Below are 22,748 nucleotides of genomic sequence, written 5' to 3' on the forward strand. Positions count from 1 at the left end.
TCAAAACTGGAATGAAACTGGCACTATGAAGGGTCTTTCCAGATGACAGTTATTGTACCTTTTTCCTTTTTGGTGCTGGGGATCAAACCTAGAACCTTGTATATGTGAAGCTTGCACTCCACCACTGAGCTACATACCCAGTCAACATTGTTAGTTTAGTAGAGGGGTCATAGCACCATAGGACGGGGAACTGCAAATGTCAGAAAGGAACGGTCACAGGATTTGTAGTCCACTGAACCTCACTGGCGTTCACCCAGTCCAATGATGCTTTCGTTGCCACGGCAACCTCCCGCAGCGTGGTCCTCGCGTCCCGCTGTGGAAGCTGGGAGGAGCCCGACCTTCTCAAGATGGCGGTAGCCTTGGGGCAAGGGGCGGGGGGAGCCCCCCGGCGGGTCTGCGCCTTTCCTCTGTTTCCGCTTTTCCACGCTAACGGAGAGCTTCCGTCAACACTTACTCTCTTTCCTGGTTTTGGGACTCCCAGGAGGCGGTGGGAAGGAGAGCCTGTCTGCAGGGATTAGGGCAAAGCCTCAGAGGGTGAAGGCGGGACTTCCGCAGGAAGTGACGCGACAGTCGCGGCCGCGGACAGGTGGAACGGCAGGTGGGTTCAGGTGCCAGCCTGGCGTGGACCGGCTGAGGCCGACGCTTCCGGTGAGCGACAGCGGCAGCTCCCAAGGGCCCAGAGACCCTTGGGGTGGGCTCTGGGATCTGAGCTCAGCACCCTGGCCTGGAGGTCCCCCTTTTACTTAGTAAGCACCACCTGCCAGCCCCCCCCCCCCACTCCCCGCACCATCCAGAGGGGAAGCGAAGGGCCCCCTCGGCCACCACCGTGGTTGGCACCAGCCCCTAGGCGCTTTGGGTTCCTAACTCCTACGCACCTTTCTCTCCTGGTTCCAGTGCCCCATCCCCTTGTCGAGCTGGACCATTAGCCCGTCCGCCTCAACTCTCGGAACCATGTTTTCAGACTTGGACTATGACATCGAGGAGGATAAACTGTGAGTATTTTGCTTCTCCAAGTCCTGGGAGTGCGGGAGGGAGCTCCAGGGCGCACAAAGCCCCTGACTCAACAGGCCCACAGCACCCTGGCTTCTCTGCAGCCGACTGGGTGCTGCCCAGCAGCAGAAGCGGACCCTGCTTCTCCAGGAGCTCCCCTTCCGGAGGGGCCTGTGGATGCAAGAAGAGACAGCACAGTTCTGGGCCATCAGGGCGCCGGCGGAGAATGGCCTGGCCTGGCCTCAGGGAGAGGGAAGCATGTGGCGTTGCCTGTGGTCGGCTGTTCCGGGTGGGCTCCACCGAGGGTCTGGCAGTTCGGATTTTTGCAAGTGGAGTAGAGATATCACAAACATATCTTCCTTCTCAGTTGTAGGTTATTAAGCCCCTTTCTCCATTGGAGTATATTCTTCCTAGAGTTAGGACTAGGTCCTGAGCACTCGGTAGATCTTATTTATTTTGGATAGGAAAAGAGAGAAGTTAAGAGAAGAGGAAGATAGGGAGAGAAAGAGAGATACCTGCTTCACAAGTTGTGAAACCTCCCACAGCCCCCACAGGTAGGGACCAGAGGTTCAAGCTGGGGTCCGTATGCATTGGAGCATGTGCTCTCTCTACTAGATGCTTCACCACCTGACCCACTTAGTAGGTCCTGACAGCTGCGGGCCATTAATAAACATGTTTTGGATGAAAAATAAATAAGAATATTTGCCATGAAATGTAAATGCGACTTTTGTCGTGAAACCAGAGGCAACTGATTAGATTAAATGAGTGATAAGTGATGGCTTAGCATAAGGCTCCCCAGAGGAGTGGCCATAGTGGACTCCATGTACCTGAGAAGGTGACAAGACAGTCTGACTAAAACCTTAGAGGTGGGATGAGGGGAAGTGGGGGAGAGGCTGTTTTTAGGTGCCTTGCTGTGGGCTGGCATAAGTGCCTTGCAAGTATTTCTGTAGAAGAACTTTGGTAAACTTCCTGCTTTACCCCCTCCTGTACCTCCTGTACCAGAGCACTCGCCGCTCAGCTCTGGTTTATGCTGGTGCTGAGGATTGGACCTGGGACCTTGAAACTTCAGTCACAAAAGTGTTTTTTGCATAACCACTGTGCTGTCTCTTCCGCTAAAGTTGCTGTTTTTGTCCGTACCATCTTGTGGATGAGGAAACTGCTATGTAGAGAAGGTGACTTACTCACGTCCTGTAGCTAACAAATGACAAAGCTGCAGTTCGAACCCACACCTGTACGGCTGCAGAAGCTGTGCGTGCCCCATCACAAAATCCGGTCTCAGGTTTTAGTTGATTTACTTTATGGGCAGGGGGCAGGATTCAGCGAGAATGTGAAGAGGCATTTGAGGCCTCTAAGGGATTTTGAAGGAGCTGTCCTCTTCCTGCCATTCTACTCGTCCTTCTTCCAGGAGACTCAGCCTCATGTGCTTCTCTTTGCAGTGGAATCCCCACTGTGCCTGGGAAAGTGACCCTGCAGAAGGATGCCCAGAACCTCATCGGGATCAGCATTGGAGGAGGGGCCCAGTACTGCCCTTGCCTCTATATAGTCCAGGTAGGGGGCGCTGTGGTGTGGGTGATGTCCTGGAAGAGGGGAGTCCCTTGGGCAAGAGGAAGGCAGATTTATTTTCTGCTGTGTGGGGTTGACTCCTTCTCAGTCTTGCGGTGTGAGCTCCTTCGACAGGCCTTCCTAATCCCTCACTCTGTTTGTCCTGCCCGTGTCTGTACTACAGCCTATCTTTCCCTTCTCAGCTCTTAACACCGTCTGTACTTGTGGGTTTGTTAGTTACTTGTTCTATCCCTGTCATTCTCATGACCTCTCCCTCCACTGGAAGTTACAGTAGTTCTCCCAAGGTCACAGATATGGGTTGTCCACTATTTCTTTAACTATCTGTCTATATTTACATGTATTTGCCCATTTTTTCCATGGTCCCATCTTCTCTTCCTTCCTAAGTCACACCTACATCTACTGCTGTTTCCAAATGTCGTTGCTTTTTTTCCTCTTCTCTCTCTGGATTCCAATGGAGTTGATGTTCAGAGCCCTCTGTTCACCCCCCCCCCCCCCATCATTTCTCCCCTACTGAGAGTATGGATCAAAATTCTTTTTGGAGTGCAGAAGGTAGGTTTAACTTCGGTAATTGCTGGCCATAGGTGTTGCCAAGTCGATCTGTAGCCCCAGCCTAAATGACACTTTCTTCATTGCAGTGGAGGCTGGGCTTGCACCTGGGTCATGCCCATGGCAAAACAATACACTGTCCAATTAAGCTATTTTGCCAGCCCAGCAAAAATATGTATTGATTGATTGATTTACAGAAAATAGCGTTTAACTCTGGCTTATGGTAGCAAGCAGGATGGAGTCTAAGACTTTGGAGTCTCAGAAATGAAAGTCTTTTTGCATAGCGATTATGCTTTCACCCTTACACTTAGTGATCTTTTGTGTTTTCCTGGTTTGTTTGGTTTGTTTTTCCAGCAGATGTCCACTTCCGGATCTTTTGGCAGTTTCCAACAAAGATGACATCTCTCTCATCAACTCTCTGCAGACTCTTGGGTTCCCACTGCTCCATCTCCCAAAGACAGACATCTCTCATTATTGCAGTCTTTGCCACTTAGTGTGATTCTGGAGGGTAGCAAGAAACAGATACTTCCATTATTTCATCTCTGAAACTGTTCTTTCTTCATGTTCTTTATAGAAAGTGTAAGCTAGAAGTGAAGGGAAAGCAGTATCAGATAATGCCTGCTATGATTCCATGTTGCCATTTGCACGTGATCTTGTATCCCCTGTCCTTCTGCGTGTGCACACCTGCAGCCTACTTGCCGCCCTGGCCCTAAAGATCACTTACATCTGACCTTTGAGGGGCACAGCCAGTGTGGGCTCCCTCTGGCCCTTATTCTTTGGGGATTGTAGTGCAGTGCTGACGAGAGTTGCTTTGGGGTCTGAATCAGCTCAGAGTCACACTGTTGGACAGCTCTGCTTAAGGGGGGCCAGGCAGTAGTGCGCCTGGTTAAGCGCACACACCACAGTGTGCAAGGACCCGGGTTCAAGCCCCACTGGTCCCTACCTGCAGGGGGAAAGCTTCACAAGTGGTGAAGTAGAGTTGCAGGTGTCTCTCTGTCTCTCTTCCTCTGTCTCCCCCTCCCTTCTTGATTTCTGTCTCTATCCAACAATAAATAAATAAGTCTTTTAAAAATGAAATGCCTTTAGAGGAGCAGTGCTCAAGTGGTGTGGAGGGTTGGTGTGTCTGATATGACAGTTAGACTCTCCTTTCTTTCCTCCTTCCTCTCCCCAGTCCCCTGGACTAGGAGCCTTCTTCCTTCTGTCTGTCCCCGTGCTCTCTGCCCTTGCTTTTCTCCAGCACCATCTGAAAGGCAAGAGCTCAGGACAGAGCAGGGTATTGGCTGGGGTGGAGGCCTGATCGTCTCCCTCTAGGTTTCCTCCTCACAAGCCTCTTGTGTGGCCACAGGTATTTGACAACACCCCGGCAGCCCTGGACGGCACGGTGGCAGCTGGCGATGAGATCACCGGCGTCAATGGCAGGTCAATCAAAGGAAAAACGAAGGTGGAGGTGGCTAAGATGATCCAGGAGGTGAAGGTACGGCCTTCTGCGGGAGGCGGCAAAGGCAGCTACACCGCCCGCGAAAAGCTGCCGCCGAGGGCCAGAAAGGGGGTTGGCCCTTACAGCTCCCCTCCTCGGCACATTGGGGCCTGAGTCCCACCGTGGCCCACCTTGGTTCCTTCTGCATTTGTTCCACCAGTACTCGCTGCACTCCAGGACTTGGGCTGGGTGCCCTTGGCAAGCATGCTAGCACCACAGTGGGACGGGTCCTGTTCCTTCAGCTCCTGGGAGCTGGGAGGAGGGGGGAGCTGTATGCTCTATGCAGTAGCCGCAGGGGGGATCCAGGGCACCCCCTAGTCAGGTCAGAAGTGCATCTGGAAGTCCAGTGAACCCACCTTGTCAGTAAACACCCAGTAGAGGTCATCTGGGTCATACTCAGGCCGGGAGGGAAAGCTGAGGGGGAAAGCTGAGCCGTCTTGCCCGCCCGCCCGCACACACAGCTGGGGTCCCAGCTGCTCCAGGCCCTGGCCTACCCGAGGACTCCCCACTCCCTGGGTGGCAGCAGGCAGCCCAGCCTCTCACAGAAGCAGGCACAGAGCCCCTTTGCCACTCAGTTCCCATGCAGAACCACACGCTGATTTAAAGCCTTGGAGACAGGAGTCCTCACTGCACATTGAGCAGGGCCCAGTGTTTCAAGCCCCCTACCCTCGCCCCCACCCTCTGTCTGTCCCGTGTCTCAAGGACCCAGTGCTGATGACCTGCACTCTTCTACTTCCTGACTCAGGGCCAGGGCTTTTCAAAGTGCCTTCCCTTTATTCCTGTTTGTGCTCCTTTACCCTTGAGGAGCATCTAGTCTCCCCTTTTCTCCTGCCCAGCCCATTAGCTAAGAGCCTGAATGCCACTGTCCTGGCTTTCCCTGCGGGGCAGAGGAGCACTTCACAGGGAGCAGGTGGATGGCGTTTCATTCTGCTTCAGAATGGTTGTGAAAGCCTTGTCTCCATCTCTTCCCTCATACCCCTCACTGTCTGCTTCAGAGCCTCCCACCCTACCCCCGTGGCCTGGAGTGTGCCAGCCCGGCATGTGATCTTGAGGGTAGGTTGTGCTCCGCCTGGAACTGCACACAGGCTCCTCCCCAGCTGCTGATGTCATGTCCGGATGTCAGCTGGAATGATTTCCCAGGCCTGGACAGACTTCCCACACAGTGTTGCTCAGCAGCTCTCTCTCTGGAGGCCCCCACACTCTGCGTTACATTCTGGGGAGCCTCTCACATCCAGCCCTGACTGGCTGCACAGGCCACTTGGGTATCCCATCAGTACTTGATTTTGAAATACTGTCTTGTGTTTGAATGAATTTGGATCCACATTCAAGGCTCTGAGGATTGTAAGGGTGAGAGTGGCCTGGTGTGGTCAAGGAGGGCTCCTCTTCCCATCACTCCCGTGTGATTTGTGAGAGTCTCTGCTTCGCATCAGCCTCTTGCTGACGAGGTGGGTCCTGCACTTGCTCCTCGGCCTCCAGCACCAGGTTCAGAGAAGGTGCTTAGACGTGCTTGCTGAGTGAGTGGGCCAGGGTTGGTTTCAAGCACAGAAGATATTCCGTGTGAGAAAATGACAGCAGAGGCTTAGGATGTGTGGTTGAGGCAGACAGGGCCCCTGACCTGTCTGGAACACAGGACATCAGAGACCACTTGGCTGTGAGCTCTGCAAACAGTGACCCTTGTCCCTGTTTCTTCCCCAGAACCTGGCACCAGAAGGTTGAATTAGTGACTCTGCCCCTTTCTGGACCCAGAACTCCCTAGTGATCACAGATTCTGGGGCACACAGGCCTTCTCAGGGGAGGGGCTTGGGGCCAGGTGACTCTGTCTGAGCTCTGCTGGTCTTGCTTCTAGGGGGAGGTGACGATCCACTACAACAAGCTGCAGGCAGACCCCAAGCAGGGCATGTCCCTGGACATTGGTAAGCTGGCTCAGGGCAGTGGTCTCCAGTGACCCCAGCCTGTTCTGCCTCTTTAGGACAAAGTCCAGGTAGTCACATGGCTGTGGCCTCTGACTCCTCTGACCAAACTGGTTTAAAGGGTCTGGGAGGACCGAGGGTGCTTTGCCTTTTCCCTGGTCTCACCACCCCAGGCTGTATACACACATGGAATCACCTCTTTTAGGACCTTGTTGTCTGGGGGCCTCGCTCTTCCATGCCCTGAGATGGGTTGCTCTCTGCCAGAGGGGCTGGGCTTGGTTCTGTAGAAACTGAGAACTAGATAGTAGGTTTGAGGTCCTCTAAAGCAGTTGTGTCTTACAGACCAGGTAGGCAGCAGAAGGGGCGCTGTGTCCCTAGGTGGATGCTCCAGATCTCTGGGCCTTGCAGCCAGGACATGTTCTCACACTCCCGGGCCAGGCCCGCCTCCTGGGCTTTCAGAAATGAGGCAGAGAGTGGACAGAGTCTGCTGGAAGTTCCTCTCAGACTCTTTGGCCCCTTCCCAGCTCCTATTTATTTATTTGTTTGTTTATTGGGTAGGGACGAGGTAAGTCAAGAGGAAAGGGGAGCTAGAGAGGGAGAGAGAATGGGGTACACCTGCAGCCCTGCTTCACTAATGAAGCTTCCCCCAGCAGCTAGGGAGCCAGGGCTTGAGCCTGGATCCTTGCGGATTGTAGTGTGTGCTCTCTACCAGGTGTGCCACCCCCTGGCATCCCTAGCTCCCTTCTAAAGACTCAGCAATCACATCTTAATGCCTGAGTCTGACAGTGATGTGCTTCTGCCCCCACCTGGAACCCCTTAGCCCACATGTGGAACCGAGAAAGGGAGAGGCTCTGGCACACAGCCAGGCAGCCAGTGTGGCGCTGGTCTCTTGGTAACAACCACTGGCTCACATTGTGGGTGGGCCCTTGGCCAGGAACTTTCCATACTGACCCCTGCCCCCAACAAGGCCACCGCGCTCTCCCTGAAGTAGAGGCCAGGGCAGTAGACCCAGCGTCTACCACTGAGACATGCCCCGCTGCATTGGGGCCCCATACCAACCCCCAGTTCAGCCCCTCTGGCCCTGCTGGCTGAGCCCTGCAAGTCCTGATGAGGTTGGGGTAGGGTGGGGTACCTACCCCATGTCCTGGGGGCCCTGCCATGAACGCCACCTCACCAGTTCTTTTCCTGGCCCAGTGCTGAAAAAGGTGAAGCATCGGCTGGTGGAGAACATGAGTTCGGGGACTGCAGACGCCCTGGGCCTGAGCCGGGCCATCCTCTGCAATGGTAAGTGTGGCTGCCTCCCCTGGGCCGAGCCCATGTAGGTCCCTCTGGTCCAGCTCTGGCCTCCTGGGCTTCCCCAGGCTCCCAGTGGGGTGGTGCCTTCGGTGCCTCCCTGAGCCCATGTCCCGGTCCCGTCGCCAGCCAGGCTCAGCCTCAGCCTCGGCCCCATCCTACCCTCCCCTCTCACTGCTTCAGCACCACCCACCTCCCTCCCTGCCTTCCCCCAAGAGGTGGCCCTGGCCCTGGTCCTGTCCCCACAACTCCTCTCAGGGCCGAGGCCACGCAGTCCATGCCCCTATACAGGCGTGTACACACGTGCGTGCTGCCCGGGCACGGGCAGCACTCAGCCTCGCTCCTCTCGGTATAAATAGCAGCAGTGTGGCGAATGTGTGGGGAGATATAAATACCGATGGAAGCTGTGGGCTCAGCTGGGCACACGGGCTGTACTGGCTGGAGCGCGGGGGTGGGGCCTGAGCCCGCTCCAAACCGCACACCAAAGTGGCGGCTGCTATTTCCAGCCACTCGGAGTCTATAAATCCCTGTTACTGTAGTTACCGTGTGTGGAGATGAAATTAGAACTGGCTGTTGTGTTTCTGTCCCCACCCCCAACCTTGTCATTTCCCCAGCCTTAAATAGGGCTGCTAAAATTGAAGCTGTCATGATGTCCCATGACCCAGCTAAAAACAGCAGCATGGCGCTTATGGCTGCTTCCCTGCCAGGCTGGTCAGGTGCCAGGGCATGGGGGGGGGGCAGCTTTCTGAAGACCTTCCTGAAGGGACCCCCTTCCTGCCCCCACAGCCCGAGACACCACCCCCATCTGCTGTCCCCTACATGGGTGACTGCCTTCCCTGCCTGCCAGCCTCTGCTACTCCCTTCTCCTCTCCCACTCCAAAAACCCAGGTTCAGGTCAACACAGGAAACGGGACAGAGAGCACCCTGCATGCTGAAGCATCGCCAGCATGCCTTTGGGTGTGCTGCCATCTCTCCCTGGTCGTCAGTTTGCTCTGTAAACTGAGGGCAGCAGCCTCCGCCCCTGAGGCTCAGGTGGGGCAAGGACCAGGCTGTGGAGAAGCTTGAGCTGTCCTGCAGCCTGGCACAGAGGCTCATTAAGGCTGTGGGAGAAGTAGCATCAAGGGGGCCACACACACAGGCTTGCCACTGCCCTGCAGTTGCTGCTGGTACCTCCGCTGGGAGGGAACTTCATCTCCATGGGCTGGAGCGAGCCCTGCCCTGCCCTGCCCTGCCCTTCACTGGTCTCCCTAGTTCCTGGCCCTATCTACCTCATCCCTGCTAATCCGCTGGCTCCTGTTTTGAGGCTGTGAGATGAGGTCCCTGCCTTGACCAGTTACCTCCAGCCCTTGCCATTACACTGTCAGTCACTTCCTGGCCCTCTGCTCAGATCCCCTCTCCCACACGGCGCCTGTGCATAGTAGGTGCCTACACAGGCTGCTGCACACAGTCCTCAGCAGACCCCCACTGCACAAACACATAAGGTCCCCAGACCCTGTCTGACTGGGCTCTTCCTCAGAGCCGTTGCAGGATTTCTCTTTGTCCTCCATAATTGTTCTTCCTCCTGAGCCTTCCCTGGGGCAGGGCCCACACAGCACTCCTGTCAGAGTGTCCTCTTTACTTGTGGTCTCTCCTGGGCTTGCTTCCTGCTCAGCTGTGGGATTCTTGACAGGAAGGGATTCTTGACAGCTAGGCCTGGCTGAGGAGAGCCATCCTTAGGTTTGGCCTCAGAATCCCTTTGTTTGTTTGTTTGTTTTGAAAAGCAGCCCAGTCGTTTTTCTCTTGGGACTTTCAGAAGCACTTGTGTGACCGTACTCAGCTGTCCCTTGGGCTGCCCCATGCCCCTCCCTGCAGTGCTGTTCAGAGCTGGGGTTTCTGAGACCAGCCTCCCTCTCCTTCTGCTCCCCACAGATGGGCTTGTCAAGAGACTGGAGGAGCTGGAGCGGACTGCGGAGCTGTATAAAGGTGGGCAGGCGCTTCCCTGGCTGCAGCCACGGGCGGGTGGGTGGGGGTGTCCCAGAGCAGGAATGCTCGAGGTAGCACATCAGCACCCCACTCATGATGGTGGCAGTGTGGGGCAGGAGTGCCACATTCCAGGAAGTGTGACCGCTAAGATTCTTAAGTAAAGGATGAAGGAGGTGACACAGTGATAGGATTCCGACACTCAGACATGAGGCCCCAAGTTTGATCCCCTGCATCACATATGCCGGAGTGAAGCTCTTGTGTTCTGTCTGCGCGTCTTCTCCTTCCCTCTCATTTCTTTGTCTCTCTCCAATAAGAGAAGAAGAGAGAGACAGAGACACACCTACGGCCCTGCTTCGTCACTTCATGAAGTTTCCCCCTGCAGGTGGGGACCAGGGGCTTGAACCTGGGTCCTGGTGCATTGTAACATATGCACTCAGACAGGTGTGCCAGCACGGCTGGGGCCCCAAACACTCTTTCTGATTATGAAGGCCTCCAGAAAAACTCAAATAATAGTGTTTGCTAACTGAGCAGAATGCCCCAGCACTGCAGCCCCCCCCCCCCAAGCTGAGGCCCCAGGTGGCCCTGTGCACCTCTGCCTGTGTAATGGGGGTTCCTATGATGGGGAGTGGGGGCGTGAGCCCAGTGAACCCAGGGATAGTGAGGGGTAATGGGTAGGAAGCCCTGTCCTGAGCCCGTGCGGTTCCTGCCACGAGTGCCCACTCCTCTCACTGCGGTCTCTCACCCAGGGATGACTGAGCACACAAAGAACCTCCTCCGGGCTTTTTATGAGCTGTCACAGACACACCGGGGTAAGTGTGCCCTGAGCTGTGTCCCCTTCAGCCCCCATACAGTGAGGGTAAGGGCCCCTCTCACCTGCTCTCAGGAGACACCACCACACTCAGCTGGGCTGGGCATCCTCTAGGGGCTGGGTGTAGTGAGACCTGGGACAGTGGGGAATCTTTCACCTCCCAGTGACTTTTCTGGGGGGCATAGTCAGGTGGCCGTGCACCTGGGCCCCAGCCTGTCTACCTGCTCACACAGTTCCGTCTCTCACAATCCCTTTGACCAGGCAAGGCAGCTATAGCTTAACTCCATTTTACACTGGGAGGACTGAAGCCCATACAGTTTTGTGTAGTCCCCGGGGGCGGGCAGAGCTGGAGTGAGGACCTAGGCGTCCAGGCTCTCAGACCAACCCTCTGCCTTCTGATAATGCCACCCTCTCCAGCCTTGGCCTAGCTGGCGTGTCATTCTGGAGATTGAGGGATCAGGCCCTTGGGTGTAGACCTAGCTCCTTCTACAGAAGGGGGAGGTGTAGTAGCTTCCCCCAGTGTGGACTCAGCCCCTGAAGATACTGACTCGATTTCTGTGGGGTGTGGACCCACCTGTGTAGGGCCCATGCAGACCCTGGCCTCCGGCCTCTCGCACCCCCTACCCTGTTCTTCCTCAACACACCCCGGGCTTCTCCATTTTGGGGTCAAGTGAGGGCAAGCCTTCAGGGCAGACTTGTCATGCAGCCTTTGGGGACGTGTTCTCTGTGATTGGGGTGCGGGAGCCGCAGCCGGCTGCGAGCGAGGCCTTTGTGAAGTTCGCCGATGCCCACCGCAGCATTGAGAAGTTTGGCATCCGGCTGCTGAAAACCATCAAGCCGGTAGGTCGTGTGGAGCACACGTGTGTCAGCGTGTGAGGGCAGAGGGCGGCATGGTGTGCCGGTAGGTCGTGTGGAGCACACGTGTGTCATCGTGTGAGGGCAGAGGGTGGCATGGTGTGCCGGTAGGTCGTGTGGAGCACACGTGTGTCAGCGTGTGAGGGCAGAGGGCGTCATGGTGTGCCGGTAGGTCGTGTGGAGCACACGTGTGTCAGCGTGTGAGGGCAGAGGGCGGCATGGTGTGCAGAGAAGGGCCTGAGCTGCAGTGGGGCCACCAGGTACAGGCCTGGCCCTCACAAGACTGAGCCTGGCTAAGTCACTCCACCTTGGGGCTCCAGCAGTGAACCTCCACCTGCACCAGGCTGGCTTTGACCTCCCCCCACCTCCAGCTGGACATCAGCTTGCCCTTGACCCAGCCTGTCTTCTCGTCCTCCACATGCGCACAGCCGGCAGGGCATGCCCTCTGGCTCTGACGTCTTGAGTCCTCTAGAAGGAGTGACACGTAGTACTGCTGCTTGTCACCCCGGTCAGCCTGTCCCTTCGTCCCTGGGGACCTAAGCAACCCCCCTCGGTCCCCTTCCAGATGCTGACAGACCTGAACACGTACCTCAACAAAGCCATCCCAGACACTCGCCTCACCATCAAGAAGTACCTGGACGTGAAATTTGAGTACCTGGTGAGTGAACACCGGCCTCTGGGAGGTTGGGACTGGCACACAGTTGGCCAAGGGATCAAGTGGGGCCTGGCAATGGGTCAGGCTGCAGCCTGGGCTCTGACGGAGGCTCAGAGGCACCCTTAGTGGGTGGACTGAGGGCCTGACATGGGCACAGCACCTGTCACCTTGCCACTCTGAACCTATGGAGTAAGTTGGTTACCTTTGTTTTTGCTTTAAGTGTTTTATGTTAACGAGAGACATACATAAAGATACCGAACTGGCTTGTGGTGGTGCCCAGGATTGAACCTGGGACCTCAGTTCCTCATTCATGAGAATCTTTTGCAGAACTACTCTGCTCTTTCCCTAGCCTACGTGAGTTAGACCAAGTCAGTGATTATAAAGTGGGCACTGAGAGAGGCCACTGCATTTGTCATGTTTAACTAGTCACTCAGTGGTCAGAGAACAAAAAACTCCAGAGGCGAGCCTTGGCCAGGGCACCCAGCTCCTTCAGGCCCAGTGGTTCAGGGTCTTCGGGACCATGCTGAGAACCCGTGACCGTGACGCCCTTTTCCCCAGAGCAGCTCCAGGACTTGTGTTTGGTCCATGCTGGCGACCTCACAGGCTTCCTTCCCCTCTAGACGAGTGCCTTCTCCTGCCTGTGCCCCCCACCCTGAGCAAGGTGCCCCCTCTCCCAGGGCAGTTTCAGTGTGAGGGGCTTCATGAGGAGGCTTGTGGGTGTCTTCTCTAGGTGGTAGCTCAAGGGTGGTGGTGGCAGGGTGGGGGGACTTCCGGGCATGAGGCTGGGTGGCCACAGCCCTCTGACCACGTGCCTCACTGTCCCACAGTCCTACTGCCTGAAGGTGAAGGAGATGGATGATGAGGAGTACAGCTGCATTGTGAGTATCAGCCACTCTGGGTGCAGACACCTGGCCACCTTACAGAGTCCTGCGAATGTCCTGGGGCTGCCAGGGGTACGGCGGGTGTCAGACCAAGCCTCACAGTGCTAGATGCTTGTTGAGTGAACCATTACCCAATCTCAGACTAGCTGCCCCCATTGGTGAGCCTCGGGAAGAAACCATAGGACTTTCCTCTCTCCCCTAAAAAGGCACTTGACCTTTTATCTACTTACTTACTTTGGCAATTCATTTGTTTCTGTGCCAGACCACTGAATGCTCTGGCATATGGGGGTGTTGCTGGGGGTTGAACTTGGGACCTTGGAGCCTTAGGCATGAGAGTCTGTTTGCATAACCATAGTTATTTCTCCAGCCTGCTACTTGTCAATATTTATTATTTTTTAATATGAGAGACCCCAGAGCACTGCTCAGCTCTGATTTATGATGAATCTGGGACCTTGAGGTCTCAAGCATGAAGGTCTTTTGCAGAACCATTATGCTAGCTCCCCAACCCCAGTATTTATCATTTATTTATTTTACAAGAGAAAGAAACAGCATCACTGTGGCTCCTGCGATGCTGGGGATCAAATTCAGGACGTCATGCTTGACAGTCCGATGCTTTGTCCACCCAGGCTACCTTCCTCATCACTCAGCATCCACTTATTTAATGTGGCGAGGGTTTTTTCTTTTTTCATCACTGTTGTCCTCTTTCTCAGAGAGCTATTACTCTGCTCCTAGCAGTTGTGGGCGCCTCAAGAATGAGGACCCTGGGTAGCTCTGACAAGTGCCATGGGACGCAGGCTCCCTCAAGTGTCCCTCTCCAACCCAGGCTCTCGGGGAGCCCCTCTACCGCGTGAGCACTGGCAACTACGAGTACCGCCTCATCTTGCGCTGCCGCCAGGAGGCTCGCACCCGCTTCTCCCAGATGCGCAAGGACGTGCTGGAGAAGATGGAGCTGCTGGACCAGAAGCATGGTGAGGGGCCCACCCCCGGCCCTGCCCCCGCCTCAAAGCTGGGAACACTGGGCCCAGAGGAGCAAGGGCCTTCCTGCGGCCTCAGCACCAGGCTGACTGGGCTCTAGGTCACAGCTGGGGTGGGAAGCCCGCCCCAGACCCACCCTCTGTGACAGGCCATCTGTGGCCCCAGCCTCATGCTTCCACATGGGGGCCCCACAGGGAGCAGGAAGGGGTGTCCAAGGAGGGGAGGGCCTGGAGGGTCTTCCCTACCACCCACTGGTCCCGCCTCCACAGTCCAGGACATCGTGTTCCAGCTGCAACGCTTCGTGTCCACCATGTCCAAGTACTACAACGACTGCTACGCGGTGCTGCGGGACGCCGACGTCTTCCCCATTGAGGTAGACCTGGCACACACCACGCTGGCCTATGGCCTCAGCCAGGAGGAGTTCACCGACGGGGAGGAGGAGGAAGAGGAGGAGGAGGACACGGCTGCCAGAGAGCCACCCAGGGATGCTCGGGGGGCAGCCGGGCCCCTGGACAAGGGTGGAAGCTGGAGTGATTCCTGAGTGCCCCCGTGGGGTGCGGATCTGGGGGGTAGGGTGCGTGGGAGGAAAGGAGCGCGGGAATGGGGCTGTGGCGCATAAAGGCCTGCTGGCTTGGGGCGCCTGCCTGCCTGCTCCTCTGTCCTAGCACAGCAAACCCGGCTTCTGCCCGAGACAGGCGGTGGCTGTGGCCTGGACCTGGACGCTGACCTCCCACCGCCCTCCCAACCTCCCTGTCAGATGGAGAGCCTGAACTTTGGATCTGCCTTAGGAAGGTGTGAGGGCAGAAAGGAAGAGGGGCTGGAGGCGGCGGGAAATCCAGGGCCTGTTCCTCACCACTTTCCCACTGGCGTAGGGGAGGGCCAGGGACAGACAGCCGAGGCCGGGGCCAGCGTCTCATGTCCATCCTGCCTCGTCCCAGGCCGGCCCCACCCGGCCACATTCCCACCTCTGTGGCCTTTATTTATTTATTTTCCTCTCCTGGCTCAGCCACTTCTGGGGTGAAGGGCTTGGGTGCTGGGCCTGTACTGAATAAACACAAACCTGGATGGAGCCAGGCTCTTTGCGGTGGCCTCAGACCCTCCCCTGCCGAGCCCAGGGCTGGATGGGCTGTGGGGAGGCTTATGGGTGTCCCCTCTGAGCCATGGCTAGCTGAGAGCCGCCGACACTCAGCAAAGAGTTTCCCTCAAGGCCACGCCGTGTACAGGATCGTATGTGGGGTCAGATAGGGAACTGAAGTCAAATCTGTTGAGTCCATGTGGCTTGGCTTCTCCACCTGCCTCCAACACTTGCCACTTTGTAGGGCCTCTTCCCTCCCTCCTCCTCTTCCCTCATATGCAACCTCCAGCACTTGTGGCCACACACAGAAAGAAGCCTTTATTTAGCCATGGACAGGACAGACTCTGGGGCAGGAGGGCCTGAGACCTCAAGGGAGAGCTGCCGCAGCCAGCCAGGGTGGAAGCAATGGCACAGAGTGCTGGGACTCTGCCTCTGCAAGGAGGGCAGCCCGGGACACATGCTCCAGGACAGTGGTTCCCGCCCGGTGTCCCTTCTCACTCAGTGGGTGAATCACGTGCTCATCCTGAGAACAGGAGAGGATGTGAGGAATGCACTGACTGCGGGATTGGGCAGCGGGTTTTTGTGTGAAGATTTAGGTTGGTCCTGGACAAAAACCCCAATTTTTAAAAACCAGAGCACTGCTCAGCTCTGGTTTATGGTGGTGGTAAGGTTTGAACCTGGGACCTGGGAGCCCCAGGCATGGAAGTCTTTTTGCATAATCATGCTGTTTCCCCAACTCCAGACTTTAAGGCAGGACTAGGAGCATAGAGGGAGGCACAGGCGGTCCACAGGAGTCCTCATGGGTTTCCTAGCTGCCAGGCCACACCACCTCTCTGAGGGGCTGCCAGCAAAGGGGCCAAGGGACAGACGGGGACTGACTGCTGGGCCCCAGTCACAGCTGCAGCTGCAGTGACCCTCAGGCTCCCTAAGCAAGGCTGGTAACTGTCCCCCCCTCACTGAGTTGTCGGGACTAGAGATCACACTACAGAGCTTGGAATGGCAGCTACAGGTGTTTGTTAAAATGTAGTTGCTCTTAGTGGGGTCTCCAGGGGATGCAGACAGTACAGTGGGCAGGCACTTGCTACACACTCCCACTTCCTCTGGGGCCCAAAGGGGATGACACGGATGGGGAGGGGGCTGCTCCGTGGGGCCGTCTCCCCCTCTTCTAGCTTTGGGTTTGTAGAAAGTTGACAAAAAAAAAAGTCAAATTTGAAGAAGAGAACGAATACACAGTGGGGATAGATAGCTGGATTTTCCTGGCTGGGTGAGGGTCCTCGCACTTGAATCAGTACAAAGGGGAAGTTTCTCCTGGGGCCCTAGCTGGGGGGCAGAGGGTAGGCTCAGTGGGTGATAATCACGGTGATGTCCCTAGGTACCTACTGTCCAGGTGAGGCCTCAGGATGTTTGTCTGAGGGAGAGAGCTAAGGGAGGAGCCCCAGAGCTGGGCTGGGAGAGGGTCAGGGAGCCTCCGCTGCTGGTGTGCTCTTCCCCGTTGCAGACATTTTCTCTCAGGCTGCAGCGTGAGCAGAGCTGGGACCCCATTCTCTGAGGGGCTGACTCCTTCCTAGACGGCTGGAGCTGAGTCTCAGGAGAATCTCACACAGGCCCAGACCAAAGAGCAGCTTTGTGGAGTGGGCTGGGCCTGGGTGGCCAGCTGGGAGTATGTGTAAGAGGCCCCCAGACACTGGAGGAATCAATCAGCTGGGGCTCTGAGGAGCGCCCGAACTATACAGACTCGGTGGCCGGCCCTGACTCTGCCTCCACGCCAGGCTCCCCGGCCCCGGCCCCCAGGCTCAGCACCTGCAGGGTCTCCAGGCTGCCGTGCTGCCCCACACGGGCGGGCAGGGGCCCGGCTTCCCCTGCTACGTCAGCATTCTCAGTGCCACTGGCTTTGCCCTCTGAGCCCGGGCTGGGTGGGGGGTCCTGAGAGCGGCGCAGGCAGCAGTGGATGGCGACAGCCATGAAGATCCCAGCCAGGGCAACCTCGGAGCCGGCCAGGTAGAAGATGATCTCATAGTTCTTCAGTGAGTCCACCAGGCGGCCTGAGGGTGGGGAGCAGGGAGGTCAGTGCCCACGGGGGAGCCCACTCCACGCTCAGGTGAAGGATGCCACCCGCTCTGGGTAGAGCTCACGGGTGACAGTCTGCCTGTCTAGTTCTCCTTTTACAGGGCCCGCATGACTTCTGCCACTTGAAACTGAAAAATGTCATTTTGCCTTCCTGGACAAGCCCTCTCTCTCTCCCTTCCTTTGACACAGAAATGCAGGGGATTACAGAGAGACACCTGTAACACTGCTTCGTTCATGAAGCTTCCCCCCTGCAGGTGGGGACAGGTCAGGGAAGGGGGTGGTGGTGGCTTGAACCCTGGCCCTTGAGCGTGCACTGTACCAGGTGCACCACCTCCCAGCCCTTGCACCTCACTTTCTTAGGTTAGGCGACACTGTACAAGGACCCTTGTACAGTGGACCCTTGAGCCTGCTTCTGTCCCATGACTTGCTCAGAGAGTGACTTTAGGAACGGGATCCTCACATGCTTGCACCTTCCACTGACCCTGAAGGACAAGGCTCCCTCTCCCATTGCACCTGCAGTCAGTCTCCGGCTCCTCTTGTCCACCTCAGTGCCCCAGACCAAACTGGCAGCAGCACTGCTGGCTGGGAGCAGGACTTGAGACCGATTCCTATTTCCTGCTCTGTTTTCCAAGTTTTCTATTATAGGAATGTATTACTTCTGTACTTGGGCGGGGGGGAAGTCTTCATTGCAAGTATCTCCCCGGCAGAAGGATTCTTTCCTGTCTCTGGAGCACCCTGTGGCTGTCCACACTAGTCTGTGAGCCCTGACCTGTACCTCTAGCCCTGGGCAGCTTCCCTGGTGCCCGAGCCCCTCTGAGCAGTACTCCCCCCACCTTGCCTTCTGGTCCCTGTGCGACCAGTCCTGACCCTGTCCCAACTGCACAAAGCCCTGTGGTGTCTGTTCTCATCCCACAGGCGACAAGAGGGAGGCAGACCCGAGCCACTGGGAGAGCTGTTTTTGTGGTCCTGAGTGGTGGGTTTGGGAGCTGCCCTTCCCTCGGGGTGGCGGGACAAGTGTTGGAGCACCAGGGCCCTGGAGAGATGCCACTCATGCCCCTGCAGCTGCAGCCTGAGGCCCAGCAGAGAGGACTCCCCCTCCCCCAGTTACTGCCCCGCCCAGCGCCAGGCCTCTGCTCTCCTGCTAATGCAAAGACCTAGTGGGCTGTAAGGACAGACCCCAGTGCTCCCACTTATCCTATCCATTCCTGCCTCATCTGCGCAGGAAGTTGTGCCCCAAACACACCCAACTCTGAGCTCTCTCTGTGGGGCCCAACCTGCCTCCACTGCCCCCCCCCCATGGCAGTCCTCCAGTCCATCATGGTGACAGCCTCTGGAGAGATGACTGTGCCCAGCACCTCTCCTTGCTGGGGGACACTAAGCACTCCTCCTCTGCTCCTGGGGGACACCCCCAGAGCCGCCACCTCTACCCCAGCTACCTGCAAGCTGAGGAGACTAGAGCGCGGCTACAGGAGGACACTGGGCAGGGCGCCGCTCTAATTCTAGGAACGCGGCCTCAGTTTCCCCAGGCAGCAGCCAGCGGTGCTGGGGTCTCCTGACACCTTTCCTGGCATTTCTGTCCCCACCCAAAGCGATGGAGCTCCTGGGAGGAGGGGCGAGTGGGAAACTCGCAACCCAGCACCCCGCCCCAGGCCGTCTCCCCACCTCTGGGCCCCGTCCCGTGTGGCTGAGCCGGGGAGGGGCCGCGGGGAGGGAGGGACCCTCCCGCTGTGGGGCGCACCGGCCGTGGGCGGTCCGATGAGCACAGCCACGGCCTCGACGAGCAGCACCAGGCCGAGCGCGCTGGGGAAGCGCTGCGCGCCCACGGCCGCCATGAGCACCTCGAACTGCAGCGCGCCCACCATGCCGTAGGAGAGGCCGAAGGCCACGCAGAAGGCCACCAGGGCGCCGTAGGTGCGCGCGTGTGCGCTGCTCAGGTCGGTGAGCCCGTTGGCCAGCAGCGCCAGGCTGAAGAGGTAGGCGACGCGCGGGCGCAGGAGCCGCAGGCCCGCCAGGGCGCCGCACGCCGGCCGCGCCACGATGTCCACGAAGCCCACGACGGACAGCAGGAAGGCGGCGTCGGCGTCCGGCACGCCCGCGTCCTTGGCGTAGTTGACCAGCAGGATGGCGGGCACGAAGAGCCCGAGGGCCATCAGGAACTTGGTGACGGCGTACACGGCGAAGGCGCGCTGCGCGCACACGCGCACGTCCAGCAGGCGCCGGCGGGGGCGGCCGCCAGGGGGCGCGGTGTGCGGAGCCGCCTCCCCGCCGCGCCGCCCGGGCCCCGGGGGCGGCCGCATAACGGCGCCGCACGCGCAGCAGTGCAGCAGGAGGCCGCCGAGCAGCAGGAAGCCGCCGCGCCAGCCGAAGTGCTCCAGCAGCTGCTGGCCGAGCGGCGACAGCGCCGACAGGAACACCGGGCTGCCCGCCGCCGCCAGCCCGTTGGCCAGGGGCCGGCGCCGCTCGAAGTACAGCCCCAGCATGATGAGCGACGGCTGGAAATTGAGGGCCAGGCCCAGGCCTGCGGGCGAGGCGGCGCTGTGCCCAGGGCATCCCCAGGGCACCCCCACCCAAGCCCGTTTAAGGGGGAGGCTCGGTCCGGGCGTGTCCACTGGGTGGAAGTGAGCCTAGGGAAACTAAGGCCTGGGGCGGTTGCAGCAAGGTCACCCCCACCCCACCCCCAGCTGCAGGCTCCTACCTGTGAGCACCCCGGCCGTCAGGTAGAGCTCCAGGAGGCGCGTGGCGAAGGAGGCCAGGACCATGCCCGCAGAGGCCAGCAGCCCGCCCACCAGCATCACAGGCCGACAGCCAAAGCGGGTCACGAGCATGCTGGACACCGGGCCTGTGGGCAGGCAGGGTCACCGGTTCCTTCCAGCCTGCCCTTCCCGGCTCTGGAGGAGGGCTCCCAAGGAGGATAAGGCCGGTTCAGAGGCAGGGCCCCTGACGGGCATTGTGGTCTGGCCACAGACCAAGGAGATGGCACCTTGTGGGGGTCATGGGGCAAGCCCTGTCCTGGCTCAGAGTCCCCAACTCCTGGGCAGAGCAGAAGGGTGGACCTCACTCCCTTTGGATCTTCACAGCCTGGAATCCCAGTTGGAGCCACCCTCCTCCCCAGGTCCCCTCACCCCCAGACTGTTGGGCTGGGGTAACCTAGGGCCTCTCCGTCCCCCACTCGGAAGCTCTGAGGAGCAGGACTCCCGTGGAAACTCGTTTTCCTTCTCTAAGGAGAAGGTGTGGGGCTGTGTGGGGGCGGGGAGAGGCCGCACCAGCCAGCCATCACTAGGAAGTTGCATGTGCTCTTATGTCTGATGCAGGGGCTGTGAGGCCTGTGCTCTGCTGCGTCCTGGCCCAGAAGCAGCTCCTGGGCAGCAGCAGGGGCGCCTGACCTGCTGCCCAGCCAGCTGCACCACAGGCTACCCGCTCCCTTCCCACCTCCCCCCCTGCTCTCAGCTGCCAGCCTTTCGGTAAAGGAGGGAAGGGGTCCCCCAGGCGAACCCTAGCCCGGCGGGGGAGGGCACTGGCCTGTGCCATAGAGCATGGCGAGCATGATGGAGGACACCCAGGCGGTATCGCTGTAACCAGCACCGAAGTCGCGCATGAGCTCGCGGAAGAAGACGCTCACGGCTTTAGGGAAGCCGTAGGCGAATCCCGTGATGACGAAGCAGGCACCCAGCACCGCCCAGCCCCAGCCGCCGTCTGGGGGACCCGCTCCCCGCTGGGGGCCACCGGCACCCATCACAGCTGCCTCTGTTGAAGGAGGGGAACAAGAAGGAGTGGAGAGGGTCTGCAGCAGGGCCAGGCTGTGGCACACCCAGTCAAGCACGAATGTTATACTGTGCAAGGACTGGGGTTCAAGCTCCCAGTCCCCACTTGCAGGGTAAGATTCACAAGCAGGTCTGCAGGTGTCTCTCCCTAACCCTGTTTGTCCCCCCCTTCCCTCTTAATTTCTGTCTCCAATAAATTAATAAAAAGAGAGGGGAGGTCTGTAGCCCAGAGAAAGAAAGGGGACAGAGGAGGACCGGGCATTAGCGCAGTGGGTTCAATGCAGGTGGCGCCAAGCACAACCGACTTAAGGATCCCGGTTGGAGCTCCCGGCTCCCCACCTGCAGGGGAGTCACTTCACAGGCGGTGAGGCAGGTCTGCAGGTGTCTGTCTTTCTCTCCCCCCCTCTGTCTTCCCCTCCTCTCTCCATTTCTCTCTGTCCTATCCAACAACAACAGCAATAAGAATAATAATACGGGCAACAAAAATGGGGAAAATGGCCTCTAGGAGCAGTGGATTCATAATGCAGGCATTGAACCCCAGTGACAACCCTGGAGATTAAAAAAAAAATTGAGGTCAGGTGGTAGCGCAGTGGGTTAAGTGCATATGGCACAAAGCATAAGGACCGGCTTAAGAATCCCGGTTCAAGCCCCCGGCTCCCCACGTGTAGGGGGGGCACTTCACAAATGGTGAAGCAGATCTGTAGGTGTCTTGTCTTTCTCTCCCCCTCTGTCTTCCTCTCTTGGTTTCTCTCTGTCCTGTCCAATAACAATACAGTAACAACAAGGGCAAAAAATGAGAAAAATGGCCTCCAGGAGCAGTGGATTCCTAGTGTAGGCACCAGCCCCAGCAATAACCCTGGAAGCAAAAAAAAAAAAAAATCAAGGGGGGCCGGGTGGTGGTACATTGTGTTAAGCACATAGTATGAGACAGAAGGACCTGCGCAAGGATCCCAGTTCAAGCCCCTAACTCTCCCACCTGCAGGGGAGATCACTTCACAAGAGGGGAAGTAGGTCTGCAGGTGTCTTTCTCTCTCCCTATCTCCCCCACCCCTCTCAATTTCTGTCTGTCGTATCCAAAAAATCGGGGTGGGGGGAAGTGGCCACAGGAGCAGTGGATTCATAGTGCAGGCACTGAGCCTCAGCGATAACCCTGGAGGCAGTAAACAAACAAGAAATGTTGAGGGAGGGGAGGAGGGAAAAAGACAGGTACCAAATACAAAATAGTTTATTCTTCTCCTTGGCCCGGCAGTGTGTTCATAAGAGTCAGTATTGTCCTAAGATTACTTGGGGGGAGGGGAGAGCCAAAGCATGTTATAGCGACAGTAGTCGCGTCTCAGACTGAGTCCTAGTTTGTCCCAGCTCTGTCCTGTGGTTTGGAGACATCTCCTTTCCCAGCTTCCCACCTGTACCACTACTGGTCTGAACACCCCAGCCCAGCCAGGAACGGGGGGTGGGGGCTGGCGGGTGGTGGTGGCTCAGATCACTGGCTCCCACTGGACAGATGGAACCTTTGAGAGGACACTGGGAAGAAGAGCTTCTCCCAAACCTAGCAGCCCCCCCAGTCCCTCCCCACACTGAAAGCAGCCCCCAAGCCTTTTCCACTCTTGGAACTCCACACAGTGGGTCTTCTAGCAGCCCCATTAACAGATAAGGGGGCCTCAGAGACAGGCATGACCGGCCCAGAACTGGAATAGGACCTGGAGCCTCCCTCCAAAACCACCCTCAGTACCTAGGGTCTCCCTCCTGGCACAGGGCAGTGCCTAGGATGCCGTGGGTTCTGGGGGCTCTACACTACCCCCCGGACTGGGCACTGGCCTTCCCTGCCAGTGTTCCATCCTCAGGGGTCAGTCATCTGAGGACCAGGACATAGCAGGGCCCGACAGTCTTCCCATACTCACCTGAGCTGCTCCCAGGTTTGTGCACCCAGACT

At 57.8% G+C, this 22,748-nt stretch overlaps 2 protein-coding genes and 1 long non-coding RNA gene across 7 annotated transcripts; 1 reads left to right on the plus strand and 2 right to left on the minus strand.

Annotated features, from left to right (window-relative positions):
- The first annotated feature begins 371 nt into the window (after positions 1–371).
- On the plus strand, positions 372–14,984 carry PICK1 (protein interacting with PRKCA 1). 3 transcript variants are annotated; one of them, XM_007519326.3, is made up of 13 exons: positions 372–746; positions 895–992; positions 2,427–2,538; positions 4,445–4,573; positions 6,423–6,489; positions 7,681–7,770; positions 9,688–9,741; positions 10,488–10,550; positions 11,256–11,389; positions 11,970–12,062; positions 12,887–12,937; positions 13,764–13,908; positions 14,185–14,984. In XM_007519326.3, exons 2-13 carry the CDS (start codon positions 952–954, stop codon positions 14,454–14,456), a joined length of 1,251 nt encoding a protein of 416 aa, XP_007519388.1. In that variant the 5' UTR covers positions 372–746; positions 895–951; the 3' UTR covers positions 14,457–14,984. The 3 variants fall into 3 exon arrangements, with proteins under 3 accessions (XP_007519388.1, XP_060044932.1, XP_016042021.1); XM_060188949.1 differs by having other exon boundaries at positions 372–598; XM_016186535.2 differs by having other exon boundaries at positions 373–648.
- LOC132538003 (uncharacterized) lies at positions 3,431–7,760 on the minus strand. Its single transcript, XR_009549404.1, has 2 exons — positions 7,623–7,760; positions 3,431–3,683 (listed from the first exon to the last, which is right to left on the minus strand). It is a non-coding gene; the product is annotated as an uncharacterized LOC132538003 (long non-coding RNA).
- A 305-nt stretch (positions 14,985–15,289) lies between the features above and the next one.
- On the minus strand, positions 15,290–21,186 carry SLC16A8 (solute carrier family 16 member 8). 3 transcript variants are annotated; one of them, XM_060188955.1, is made up of 4 exons: positions 20,577–21,184; positions 19,753–19,896; positions 18,896–19,549; positions 15,290–17,032 (listed from the first exon to the last, which is right to left on the minus strand). In XM_060188955.1, the coding sequence occupies exons 1-4, from the start codon at positions 20,788–20,790 to the stop codon at positions 16,716–16,718; spliced, it is 1,329 nt and encodes a 442-aa protein (XP_060044938.1). In that variant the 5' UTR covers positions 20,791–21,184; the 3' UTR covers positions 15,290–16,715. The 3 variants fall into 3 exon arrangements, with proteins under 3 accessions (XP_060044938.1, XP_007519457.2, XP_060044939.1); XM_007519395.2 differs by having other exon boundaries at positions 18,796–19,575; positions 20,577–21,178; XM_060188956.1 differs by having other exon boundaries at positions 16,872–17,032; positions 18,896–19,575; positions 20,577–21,186.
- Between the last annotated feature and the right edge of the window lie 1,562 nt (positions 21,187–22,748).

Source organism: Erinaceus europaeus, chromosome 4 (assembly GCF_950295315.1).
Source record: "Erinaceus europaeus chromosome 4, mEriEur2.1, whole genome shotgun sequence".
NCBI lineage: Eukaryota > Metazoa > Chordata > Mammalia > Eulipotyphla > Erinaceidae > Erinaceus > Erinaceus europaeus.

Bases quoted from the DNA above. Each gene is read 5' to 3' on its own strand.
- PICK1 (XM_007519326.3), top strand. From the start codon at position 952: ATGTTTTCAGACTTGGACTATGACATCGAGGAGGATAAACT. The intron at 993-2,426 runs GTGAGTATTTTG...TTCTCTTTGCAG, and splicing joins GACATCGAGGAGGATAAACT to TGGAATCCCCACTGTGCCTG. The intron at 2,539-4,444 runs GTAGGGGGCGCT...GTGTGGCCACAG, and splicing joins CTTGCCTCTATATAGTCCAG to GTATTTGACAACACCCCGGC.
- SLC16A8 (XM_007519395.2), bottom strand. From the start codon at position 20,790: ATGGGTGCCGGTGGCCCCCAGCGGGGAGCGGGTCCCCCAGACGGCGGC. The intron at 19,897-20,576 runs GCCAGTGCCCTC...GCCTGCCCACAG, and splicing joins CGCCATGCTCTATGGCACAG to GCCCGGTGTCCAGCATGCTC. The intron at 17,033-18,795 runs GTGCGCCCCACA...CCCCACCCTCAG, and splicing joins CATCGGACCGCCCACGGCCG to GCCGCCTGGTGGACTCACTG.